Source organism: Taudactylus pleione, unplaced genomic scaffold (genome assembly GCF_031769625.1).
Source record: "Taudactylus pleione unplaced genomic scaffold, aTauple2 ptg000016l, whole genome shotgun sequence".
In the NCBI taxonomy this organism is placed as follows: Eukaryota; Metazoa; Chordata; class Amphibia; order Anura; family Myobatrachidae; genus Taudactylus; species Taudactylus pleione.
Genome location: NW_028284418.1, coordinates 50,669,344 through 50,682,752, shown reverse-complemented (window position 1 = coordinate 50,682,752; position 13,409 = coordinate 50,669,344). Strand labels below are relative to the sequence as shown.

General features: G+C 38.7%; 1 protein-coding gene across 2 annotated transcripts in view; it reads left to right on the top strand.

Moving 5' to 3' along the window:
• LOC148542039 (solute carrier family 22 member 15-like) overlaps positions 1-4,816 on the top strand; it is a 208,606-nt gene extending 203,790 nt beyond the window's left edge. For both annotated transcript variants that reach the window (XM_088473973.1, XM_088473963.1), the window contains exons 11-12: positions 833-985; positions 4,284-4,816. In XM_088473973.1, coding sequence (XP_088330099.1) covers positions 833-985; positions 4,284-4,310 — 180 coding nt within the window. In that variant the 3' untranslated portion in view covers positions 4,311-4,816. The remainder of the gene's footprint in view (positions 1-832; positions 986-4,283) is intronic.
• Positions 4,817-13,409: the final 8,593 nt, after the last annotated feature.

Sequence of the window (13,409 nt, the reverse complement as noted above, 5' to 3'; positions counted from 1 at the left end):
ATGCTTATTAATGGTGAGTGTTAAAACTAAGAGGATCTGGCTAACAAGTCTCATTTTGATCTTGGTAATAGTGGCGCTGTCACTATAATGGGTAATAAACAACCTTAGCGATTTTTTTCCGCACTGTTTACAGAGAATTCTGCAAACTCCATTACAAAGAAATTGTTCACTCTACGTCTAGTAAACTCCTCTCAGCATGCCAATCATTGCGGGCAGCTGTGGCGTTTATTCCCATCAGTATTTGTTACACATGATTTGGCTCTTCAAAAGGGCAGTGATAATGAGCAAGGGACATACTTAATGAGATCCCTCTACAGAGTTTAACGCTCGCACTCATCAACGAATGCGACACATCTATGGTCTGCATTCATTTGACAGCCAATATAAAGATAGCATTGCTTAATCAGCCATCGTTTGATTTCCAGCATGGAATGTGAGAAACTTTGGTTACCTTGCTACCTTGACAACAATATTTTTTTTTTATTTGTCGCAAAGTAGCAAGATTTTAGGAAGTGATGACCAAAATGGAAGAGATCCAAAAGTGAGAAAGCAGCACCCGCATAAGGGCTCAAACTGTGCAGATATTGGGTAGTAGCGTAAAACTTCAAAGAAGATGCACAAGCAGGATTTGCAAGTCAAATTATGTATAAATACCGCAGTGCTATTATGTGAGCGTGTTTCTATGTCTTTCATTACGCTGGTTCTGAATTTCTACCATTTTTGGGTCTGTGCAGGCTCTGTGGGTGTCTTGCTTGGTTAATAAAAGCCTACCTCAGTACTAGTGTGCATGATATCATTTCAGTTCCATTTCTTTCTGTAATTTCCATTCCAGAAATCTCTTAATCCATCAATGCCATTCATGGCATTTGGAATCAGCGGCATATCAGCGGGATTCCTGAGTCTGTTACTGCCAGAAACACTTAATAAGCCAATTGCAGAGTGCATTGAAGATTTACAGTCTCCTGCATACCAATTGTTAAACAAGGTAAGACATCAGCGGATATAAAGAAAGGTACATTATCACAAAGACGGCTTGATATGTAGCCGATGTCAATTTACTAGTTCTCCAATACAACCCGCTGTGTCTGCATTGCTGACAAAACCAGCACCGTATTGTAAAATCACAACTAAATAGCTGGTTTAGTGTACTTTTGAAAACACTTTAGCAAATTATTCCTAGATGATAAAATGAATGGATTCCTTTTTAATGGCACTGTATGTAATCAATATATTGTGCTTAATTGCCTTTGGAATCAAATATATATTTGACTTGCTATTCTCGTTTTGATGTATACTTGAAATACTTTGATACTTAATCTCACAATCACTAAAATACTACTTCAATGGCTTGTACTAGTACTTAACTCATTTATATCTGTTGGTTTCCATCTCCAGCTATTTCAGTGGGTCATAGCTGCCACTTCAGCGGTAGTAATGACCGTAATTATTTTACCACTTAACTACCACGAATGTACCATAAATATTGTCACTTTATAAACCTTTACATTTTTGGCAAAAAATCCGTTGTGTTGCTAAAGTGTTTATCGTCGTTCTCTATTTATAACTATTATACTAGGCATTTAAGCTGCAGACGTGACCCACTAAACGCAGTGAACGCCCTGTCCATGGTCTTAAAACGCTCTGCAGAATCTAACAAATAATAATGTAAATTAAATACGTGTTTATAAGACATATAATCTTTGAGAATTACCTTTTATTGAGTTCTGCTGTCAGCACAGTCATTTTAGTGACTTTATTAATAAAAATAGTATTTTAAGTTTTTAGTAATGTCAGTGAAACAATTTACAATGTTACGCAAAATGGGACCATTGCCACATTTACATATTTATTTAGTATAGTTCAAGCAACAGAATCGCCATTGCAATGCTTTGCACCAATCAATGTCATGCCTACATTTGGTAACATTTTATGTTAAGCAGAGTAGTCTTTCCATAAACTGCAGGTGTAAATATTTTCTTTTACAGTGAATAACCTGTTAGTGTCAACAATTTACGTGGCAGGTTGTACCTTTTAAACCATTTGTTAATCTGTAGTTATACCAATGTACGTAAATGTTAGCTTTCAAATGGTGTATCACTATTAACATGTTTACTGTTTACCATTGTAATCAAAAAGCAAAGTAAATATGCTTTACCACTGATGCAAAACATTTTATATAGGTTTTTATACAGGATCTTAGACGCGTTATGCTTTTTAATCAGTTGCTATTGAACAAGAAAGGCACACGAGAAAAACACAGTGATTGACAATGCTTTTATTTCAGCAGGCTGAATTAGACAGATACTGCACCAACATAGATGAATTATAGTGCAGCAATAGAGCGGAACTATTAGCTTTATGCTATGCAATTTCATTACTTCAGACAGAGTATCTCTTTAAAAACACACTGACATACTTAAACAAAATAAAAAAAAAAAAAAACAATTTCACCCATATGGAAAGTAAATAATTTTAGTGTGCATGAATGCTTTTTTAAAAAGAAAATTAATAGTGCTATTATATTTCATTTCCACATATTTTTTTTCCATAATTGAGAAATAGAAAAGGCAGTTCTTACTACCATTTACATTCTTTGTTAATTGCTTTCTCTTTTTACAAGATACAATTGCTTAGGGTTTTTCTTTTGGCATCGGGAAGCCAATTCAGTGAGCTGCAATGGTTATGTAACTACAGCTATATTTAATCTGTCATATGCAGTACATAAAATGATTTAGTAATTGCAGCCGGGCCAATTATAGTAGCTGATTTTAATATGTTATTCATTTATGCTGCAAATCTGTATGTATATAACATGATTAACTCCCCTGAGAGGCCAGTGACGCCTCACTCATCAATATTCTGCAGGACAGCACAATTCAGGTTAGGTTTAGTACTTGTTGCTATGTTCAGTTGGGGAGTACAGAGATAGTAATTACTGTCATAGGCTTTTATGTAGCAGAATCTCCCAAAATACTTTATTCCTAAGCATTGCGTTCCTCTAGCTATATATCATTATGTTGCCATAGGTTACTTTTATTTCTTCTTGTTTCGATGTCCATGCCATAATAAATTGAAAACTAAAAATATATATTTATTTGGAATATTGGAAAAGTAGAGGATTTTAGCATAAGTGCACGATTTTTCAATAAGAGAAAAATGCACTTACGACTTCCATTAATACAAACCTATTCCATTTGTTTTAAAGATACAGTAAATTACCTTTCATTATGCAAGAATTGATGAAAATTACAGCTTTTTAAAAATATTTTCCTTGAATTGGTTTAGGTTAAAAAGCTTTCAAGGCTGATTATTGTTCTGCAGATTACAGGTTTACCAAGGCCCTACACAGAGTAGATTAAAAACAAAACATTTTGCACTGTAACCTAATTAAATTATTAGTTTGGGGTAGTATAATTCTGTTGAACAGTGTACAATACCAAGCCCAGGTTCAGTGGCCTGTACACAGTGCAGAACCCATAGTAAACAACACATTTACCCTCTCTTACCAGCAGTCCTTTCATCAAAGCCCATACAGTATGTCAACTAAGATCAGTCATCAGTTATTGGCTGCATTATTTTACTTTATGGAACCCACTAAGCCAGTTGCACTACCCACTAAGCCAGTTGCACTACCCATTCAGCCAGTTGCACTACCCATTCAGCCAGTTGCACTACCCATTCAGCCAATTGTACTACCCATTCAGCCAATTGTACTACCCATTCAGCCAATTGTACTACCCATTCAGCCAGTTACACTACCCATTCAGCCAATTGTACTACCCATTCAGCCAGTTACACTACCCATTCAGCCAATTGTACTACCCATTCAGCCAGTTACACTACCCATTCAGCCAATTGTACTACCCATTCAGCCAGTTACACTACCCATACAGCTAATTGCACTGCCCTTCAAATGGTCAAGACTGATTGACTCACAATCATAAATGAAAACTAAAACCATTCCACTAATGACAGCTTCAGTTGTTGGATTTTAAATATATAAGTGGATGGAAGGATTAGGGAGCTTCATGGGTTCAATGTGGCACCACAATTTAAATCAGCAGAACCATAGGGAACCAGTGATACAACCTCTGATTTTGCTTGCAGCTGGAGATTTTAATTGTTACATTTAGCACAGTGACTTGGTGGTTTCACTAGGACAGTTGGCAAGTGCTCTAGCATGAAGATTCAGGGGCAATACATTGCTTTCTAAATATTGGAGCACATTTGTTTTCAGATACATTGTAAGTCATTATCTTTTGTTCTCTGGTTCTATTTTTCAGGCAAAACAAAGGGAAGCGAACACATGATTCAAAGAATAAACACGTGCTGCCTCATACTGTATCTGTCCTCTTGTTATCAACCTTTGGGCACTACACCAATGAGTGCTGGCACAAAATGGATTTTCTAAGATGACCGGACGCATAGGAATATTACAGGAAGGATACATATAGACTGATGTTTGCCCCACAATTGCCCAATGGCTGTATCTTGCTCCATTCACAATCTGCTCATTGAACATGGGGGTTTTTGAGACACTGCCAGAGGGCAAACTCCAGTGTGTAAGCACCCTAATAATGCATGCAAGCCAGTATTCTATATCTGCTGTTACTAGCTCTGTTTTTGCACATGCTGAGTGTATGCAATAAAAGTGAATAAGTTCTACTTGAAATCTTCAATGGACTTATGCAAGAGTGTAGCATTATATGTAAATGTTATACCCTTATATAGTTATTTTTACACCTTTTATGATGTTGTAAAACTATAGTGTATTATGTTTTTATTGACATTAGGAAATATATTCAAATGAAAACCCTTTGCTCTGTTTTGAGTGGTCACTTTTATGGTCAAAATCTATATTTACTCTGTTTGATAACCAGGTGTTTTACTGTGGCTTGTGGGACAATATTTTCATGCTGTTTTCAATGTCTCTTTTTATAAACCAAGTTTCTACTCTCTGTTCTTTGAAGTTCCACGTTATGTAATTGATTTTTATAGATTCCTCAATAAAATGGTAAACCTTTTGATTTTTACGCAGCTGAATGTATTTATATAGTTTTAGATCGTAAATTTTATCCACAGCGTAGGGAAGATAACTGCTTAACCTGCAAAATTTCTTTATTTATATTGAAATTGAGTTGAATTCTATTCCAATTAAGTAGTCCATCGTGCATTCTTGCTGTGATTAACATTATGCTATAAAACTAATTGTTTTATATATATCATTATTGTGAATGTGGAAATACACTAGCTTAATCTTCATCTGCACGTTTCTGTGGAGTAATAAGTAATATCCTTGCTGTGTTCATTTTATCTTAGATAGTTTTATACAAAATGAAATGAAATTGAGAGAAAATGAACTAGAGCAAGACTTAAAGGAGAAGTAAACTTAAAATAATATGTACACTTCTTTTTTTGGGGAAGATTATGGTAAGCCAGGGTGTTTTAATACATATTAAATCACGCCCATCCCTCAGCACTTACGGTGTAAAAGCTTGGGCAGTGGGATGTATGCTTCATCTTGCCAGGTATCCTGACTGTTTTTATGGACAAGCAGAGAATCTTAATTTGCTGGATGTACTTAGTATGTTTCATGACTGGACAACAATATAGTTTTCTCATACTTTGCTAGGTTCTGCTGGGGTATTGTCATTTTAAACTGTTTAATATATAAGACATGTTATATTACTTGTATAAATTTTTTAAGAGATATGTTGTGGTGGCCATGAACGTACAGATTTGTTCTCCTTCACCTAACGTTTTTGCTTCATGGGGCCTGATTCTGCAGAGGACGGAATTGCAAAGCCACACACAAGCAGCTTTGCAATTCTGTCTTGGCTAATGTGGTAATGCGTCACACCTCCTGCATGCATTGATGATCCCAGCTGAGTCCTTGGACGCAGCATCGGATCATCTCCGTGAGTCTCGGCCGGCTGATTGACCATGGGTTCATGCCAGCCAGCCGTGAGACGATGGAGATCCTGACCTCTTACCTCCCCCCCCCAACGGCGGCCCCTCCTCGCTCAGAAATGACCGTAGACTGTCAATCACTGACAGTCTGCTGCGGGGATACGGCGGATCATGCAGACACATACTGCACATGCACAGTATGGATCCTGCACTGCTGAATCAGGCCCCTAGTGCGCACAACGCTTGGCTTGACTTAGAAGCTCTGCCATGGGTAGCAATGTGTATTCTTTTTCTGTATTTTGAGTATTATTGGCAACGTAGCCACATACAAAGTCACTCACAGTGTACTAGTTTAGTACTTTTGTTGAAAATGAATAGGTATAAAATGTGTATAAAGTTGCAGATGAACAATATATGGCAGGAGGCAAGGCGCAGCCGCTCGCATCAGAACTCTTACTTTTTTTTACCTAGATTTGTGACTTAAGGTGCGCACACACGGTACAATATCTATGAACGATAACGATATCAATCACTGACAGTCTGTGATTGCTGCGGTCCCTCCTTAATACATCCTTGGGATACTTAATATTTGAGGTAAACCCACGAAAACTGTTGTTTTCGGGAATTATACCTCAAATATACTTTGATAAATGGACCCCCAAGTCTGTGTTGCTGGAAGGTATTTTCATATGTATTGGGATTTTTCACATAATCATGATTTGTTAAATTTTAGACTTTATGATTGCCCTCATTTCACAATGGTGTATATAGCTCAATTGTCAGAATGATGTGGGGTGGATGGCAGAATGATGTGGGATGGATGGCAGAATGATGTAGGGTGGATGGCAGAATGATGTGGGGTGGATGGCAGAATGATGTGGGATGGATGGCAGAATGATGTAGGGTGGATGGCAGAATGATGTAGGGTGGATGGCAGAATGATGTAGGGTGGATGGCAGAATGATGTGGGGTGGATGGCAGAATGATGTGGGGTGGATGGCATTAGGTTCAATTACTGCTTGAGTATTATTACTGAGAGTGCTGAGTATACAGTATAAATACATTTGCACTACACAGCAGGTATGAATGTAAAGCTTTCACTTATTACTGAAGCAGGAGTATTTCATTTTTACTCTACATGTTTTGCCATGCAACGATCTGCATATAAAAGAGAATGATGTGCATATAATACTGCATATAGGCATATATTGATGTTTCAGAGTAATAAAATTGTAACGCTAATCCAATGTTCTGTGATCAGCTGTTTTGTAAGAGGTTGAAGTGTTATTTTCATATTTATGAGAGAACATATATCTTACAGGGAACTGCTGCCTGTGTTTTATGTCTTCTCTTTGCTTACCATGCCTCTTATACTATCCCATTGTCTTCACATTCTGAATTGAGCATAGTTGGTTTATAACAGCAATAAAACATGGAGGTTTTTTTTTCGTCCATGGCATATAAAAAAAACAACAAGGTTTTCTACCTTTTTAATATAAAGCTTATGCTCCGTGTTACTGAGCAAAATCGCTCCGTGAGACAATGTTTGGATTCTGTTTGTTCCCAAGTGTAACCGTTTCTTAGTCTAAGCCAGTCAGGCAGCAGTCTTCTCGCTGGTCATATGATAGCCGTGGAAGGAGAAGAGGACGAGGGTTATGCTATGCACAGTATGTCATGTGACCGTGTTTGCCATGCCAAACGCCTGTCATTTTAGGAGGGGATCTTATTTTATGGCAACAAAATAAATAATTATAATTTTGATCCAATTTCTAAAGTGATTTTATGCCATTTGATTAGGTTACGGGACAGGCTAGATTAGGTATTTTATTTATTTTTTAATTTGCCAGTAAAACTAGTGCACACTATTGATTCATCCTACCTCTAAACTCTTTGCCTGTTTATCAAATGAATTTATTGGTTTGGTTTATCTATTCTACAACAGCTAATCACCAGTTACACAGAAGATGGTATCCAGTGAAATGAGACAAATGTTCTTAAAGTCTTAAGATGGGTACATACCTATGCAATTATCGGGTCGGTCACCCAATTTGTCTAATTGCCCGATAATTGCATTTGCTCCTGTAAGGGTCGGGTCAGCTGCTGAAAAATTGAGATACCTGACCTCCCGATCCCCTTGAAGAAAGCTAAAAATAGCTCCGTGTCTGTGGGCGCACACTGATTGCATAATCACACTGAGGATCGCAGCGTTGATCTAACCTGCAGATTGATCTGCACAGTGTGTATCCAGCATTGCACATTAGTAAGAAAATCTGTAATGATAACTTACTAATGAGAAAGGAGAAAGCCAATGTCTGTAGTAACGGAAAAAGTGAATATTATAAGATCCCACAAGGTTGAAGAGCTTTCTACAAACTGAATATTATAGCCTATGCAAAGATAGTGTCATTGACAGGTTACATCCAACATGTAAAAATGATTATATCATATTCAGTCACACTGTGTGGTGCAAGAGAATCTGTTCAGACAGGGACATCTTTATGTCTTAGAAGCTTCTTTGTAAAAGAAAACCCTCAGTCAAATGTACTTAGTAGCATGTAAAAATATATATTAAAATAATTATTTTTATTTATTTTTTTAATGTTCAATCCTTTTTTATTTTTCTTTCCATTTTTATTAAATTTTTTTAAAATTATTACAATCTACTTTTCATGACACGGATGTGACTCCTGACCGTTACTAGGTACATTGGGCCTGATTCAGAGTTGGACGCTATTAGCATCTCTGCTACAATATGACTTTGGACGCAGCAGCGATTCTAAAACATGCTAATGCCGCAGGAGACGTCTGAAGAAAAAAGACGGCTTCTGTCGACATCGCAGATCCGAGTGCAGCATCGGATCACCATCGCCAAGCTTGCTCAGGTTACTCAGAATGTGCGACAGAACTCCGCTGCCAGGGCCAGGAAATCTGCAGAGCCTGGCTTTGGCACTCCCACAAAATGGAGGTGACACGACTCCATTTTGGGGAGCGGTCCCTGTTGCTGCCCATTCCCCCGCCCTCAAATGGCTGCAGCCTGTCAAACAGGCTGTGGCGTCCAGGGCACTGCGACTAGGGTCGCAGTGGCATCGCAGTCTCGGTGCATGTTCAGTTCCCAAAATATTGGTTAATTGCGACCGATCGGGGGCCCATTGTGACTACTCCATATTGCCTCCTGTGTGGTTAACAGAGGTCAATACTACTCAGTCAGTTGCGCGTCTACCACAAATAAGTGATTGCGTCCTTTTGAACTGATCTAATATCTGGTGAGATGCAAGCACAGGGCGATTCCAGTGAATCTGCCTGTATTATTACCTCAGCAATCATTTAAAAGCCAAAGCAACCTGGTTTTGCCTTTTTAAATGGTTTCTACTTTAAAAATATTTGCATACTCACCACAATCTCCACCCATGCCTGCATCTCTCAGGCTATTACATGAGCTTCTATGTGGTATATTTATTATGTTTACTAAAAGTCGATTTTAATCGATTTTTATTGATTTAAAATTGATCAAAATCAGTCAACATCGATGTTGTGTTTCTTGCGCCAAATCACACATTTACTAGTAATTAAAGAACAAATCAAAAAGAGTCTGTTAATAAGTGTGATAAAGCCCTAGAAAAACATCGACATTTAGTAAACATACTCCTATGTCTCTTTTTAATTAATTTCTACTTTTCAATTTTTAAGTACAAATATTTCTACGATTATATTAATTTAATAAAGGAAACCTGTTTTCATGTTGTTCTTCTATAGTATTATTTGCTGTGAAGAGAACATGTAAAGTGGATAAATCAGGCAGCTGTGTTGCATTCCATATGCTACTGTCATTGTAACAGATTTGGAGGGAAACTTCTTCAACCAATCTTGGAGCATTGGTATTTTCTGTAAGCTCACAAGATCATACTGTCTCCATTACTGTTACAGCTATGACTAATATGAGCTACAGATTGTGAGCCCTCTTATCTCTTTGTTGTTAATTTCCAATTTCGTTATTGTGTTGGCTCCCAAATGTAATATACTGCAGTGTATGCTGTCACTATATATATATATATATATATATATATATATATAATCTCTTCTAGACTGTAACACAACCAATTTACCAGCTACCAGTGGCGGATTTTAACTTGGGGCTTCGAGGCTGCAGCCCCCCCCCCAGTAAAAAAACCTCCACTTCAGTGAGCCAGTGCAGTCCGTGACTACACTGTGACTGGAGGTGGCTTCCTATTGGCTGACTTTCATTGTGCAGGCGCCGAGATCAGAAACAGCGACAGCCCTCGGGTAAGAGGGCAGGAGCCGCTGCTGCCAGCTACTATAATTTATGTCACAATTTAGTGACTTTTCAGTTTTTTCAACCCTTACTGGATGTTTGGGTTTGAGCACCCCACGGATTCTTCCAGAAGGGCTTCAGTAAAGCAAAGTGTATGCACTTTACTTTGTTTCTGTGATAGTCAGTGCAGTCCATACTTACATGTATAAATCATCTGAGATCTAATGTGAGAGTCCTGAGCACAACATAACCATACTAGAAACACATTTATCTTACCCTCTTTGATCCACATCGTGATGACTTTTACCAGATAGCCGAGTGCAAAGAAATCATAAGTCTACCACAGACAATGCAGTGACGAGAAAAGGTTAAACCAACCCCCACCCCTCCCTTCCTTGGTTAAGCTTCTGAAGATTCTAGCCATGTTATTGGTCTCTTACAAGATAACTGGCGCTTTTCAAACAGAACTCAGCTGCAGACCAGAAGCTCAATGTGATATTGCCTTGATAGGCGCTTTTACTGACTCATTGCACCAGAAAATTGATGAGCTTTGTGCAGATATCCAGAAGAGATATCCAAGTTGATGATGACCTTTTACACAATCATGGAGAACTTTGAGAATCTTTCACTTTACAATCTTTTTTTCTGCAGAGGGCCATTTTTATATATATAACATTAGTCGCGGGCCTGGAGCTGGCCACGCCCCCCTCCATGTGATGTCACACGGGGACGGGGCCACAATCACCAGTGATTACAGCAATGCCTGGAGCATCCTAAGGATGCTCCACGGAGCTGTAAGGGCAGCAGTATGACCGTCTGAAGCATCCTAAGGACGCTCCAGGTGGCACTGCTGCATTGATTCTGACTGCAGGGTGCCATTCAAAACACCCTGCTATCCTGATGTGGCTAGCAGAAAAAAAGCTCAGAGGGCCAGACCAAATGATTCCTGGGGCCTTATACGGCCCCTGGGCCTGAGGTTCCCCATCCCTGCTGTAGACCAGTCTTCTTGCAATATAATTTTTTGACTTCACTATTATTATATAAAAATACTTTCTAACTGCAGAAATGTGCCAGCCATGAAATACAAGGAAGTTAACCTCTATGACATGATCTCATTCACAAAAGCTCTCCACAATAGAAAAAATATATATAATTGGGATTTCCCATTCCATTTAGCATTTACCCACATAGTCAAGACTAATACCCTTATACTCTCTGTCTTGGTCATGGCTTTAGAAACCCGAGAAAGCATTAGACCAGGTCTGGCTTTTCATGCACAAAACAAATTTGGCTTGTTGATGTACTTTATACAAACCCAATGGTTTCTGTCTCAATATTTCTCTTCATTTATCCACCTTTCAGGATTTGTAATGGAACAAGGCAAGGATGCACGTTATCCCTACTTCATTTGTGTGCTAATGATGAAACCTTTTGTTTTAATATTATTGGATAAGTTTAGCTTTTTTGGAATAAAATATGGCTACTTAGAACATATCGAATTGTATACAGATGAGACGCTTCTTCAGTGTGACCAATCTTCTATAGCTACCTAAAAATCACCTCCTTTTACTGAGGATTCCGTTGTAAGAATCAGTTCATGAAATTCTTAAAGAACAGTATATATATATATATATATATATATATATATATATATATATATATATAAATAGTGGGGCAAAAAAGTATTTGGACAGGCACCGATTATGCAAGTTGTTGCACTTTAAAAGATGAGAGAGGTCTGTAACTTCCATCATAGGTACACTATAACTGTGAGAGACAGAATCAGAACAAAAAATTACGGAAATCACATTGTATGATTTTTAGACAATTTATTTGTATATTTCGGAAAAAAAATATTTGGACAATCAAAAAGTTTAACTCAATACTTTGTAAAGTAACCTCGGTTGGCAATTACAGAGGTCAAACGTTTCCTGTAGTTCTTGACCAGGTTTGCACACACTGCAGCAGGTATTTTGGCCCACTCTTCAATGCAGATCTTCTCCAGATGTGTCATGTTTTGGGGCTGTTGCTGGGCAACACGGACCTTCAACTCCCTCCACAGATTTTCTATTGGGTTGAGGTCTGGAGACTGGCTAGGCCAATCCAGGACCTTGAAATGCTTCTTACGGAGCCACTCTTAGTTGCCCGGGCGGTGTGTTTGGGGTCATTGTCATGCTGGAAGACCCAGCCACGTTGCATCTTCATTGCTCTTACTGAGGGAAGGAGGTTTTTCCCCAAAATGTCACAATACATGGCCCCATTCATCCTCTCCATAATACGGATCAGTTGTCCTGTCCCCTTTGCAGAAAAGCATCCCCAAAGCATGATGTTTCCACCCCCATGCTTCACAGTGGGTATGGTGTTTTTGGGATGCCACTCATCATTCTCCCTCCAAACACAGCGTGTGGAGTTTATACCAAAAAGATATATTTTGGTCTCATCTGACCACATGACATTCTCCCAATCCTCTTCTGGATCATCCAGATAGTTACGTGCAAACTTTAGACGGGCCTGGACATGTGCTGGCTTAAGCAGGGGGACCTTTCGGGTGCTGCAGGATTTGAATCCATGACGACGTAGTGTGTTACTAATGGTAACCTTTGTGACTGTGGTCCCAGCTCTCTTGAGGTCATTGACCAGGCCCCCCCGTGTAGTTCTGTGCTGATCCCTCACCGTTCTCAAAATCATTGATACCCCATGAGGTGAGATCTTGCATGGAGCCCCTGGTCAAGGGAGATTGTCAGTGAACTTGTATTTCTTCCATTTTTTAATAATTACGCCAACAGTTCATCTCTTCTCACCAAGCTGCTTGCCTATTGTCGAGTAGCTCATCCCAGCCTTGTGCAGGTCTACAATTTTTTTCCTGGTGTCCTTAGACAGCTCTCTGGTCTTGGCCATGGTGGAGTGGTTGCAGTCTGACTGTTTGAGGGTGTGGACAGGTGTCTTTTATACAATTAACCAGTTCAAACAGGTGCCATTAATACAGGTAGATAGATGAGCTTCCTAAAGAAGAAGTAACAGGTCTGTGAAAGCCAGAATTCTTGCTGGTTGGTAGGTGTCCAAATATTATTTTCCACAAGAATATATAAATTGTTTGTATGATTTTTAATGTGATTTCCGTAATTTTTTGTTCTGAGTCTGTCACCCCTAGTTTAAGTGTACCTATGATGGAAGTTACAGACCTCTCTCATCTTTTAAAGTGCAACAACTTGCACAATCGGTGGCTGTC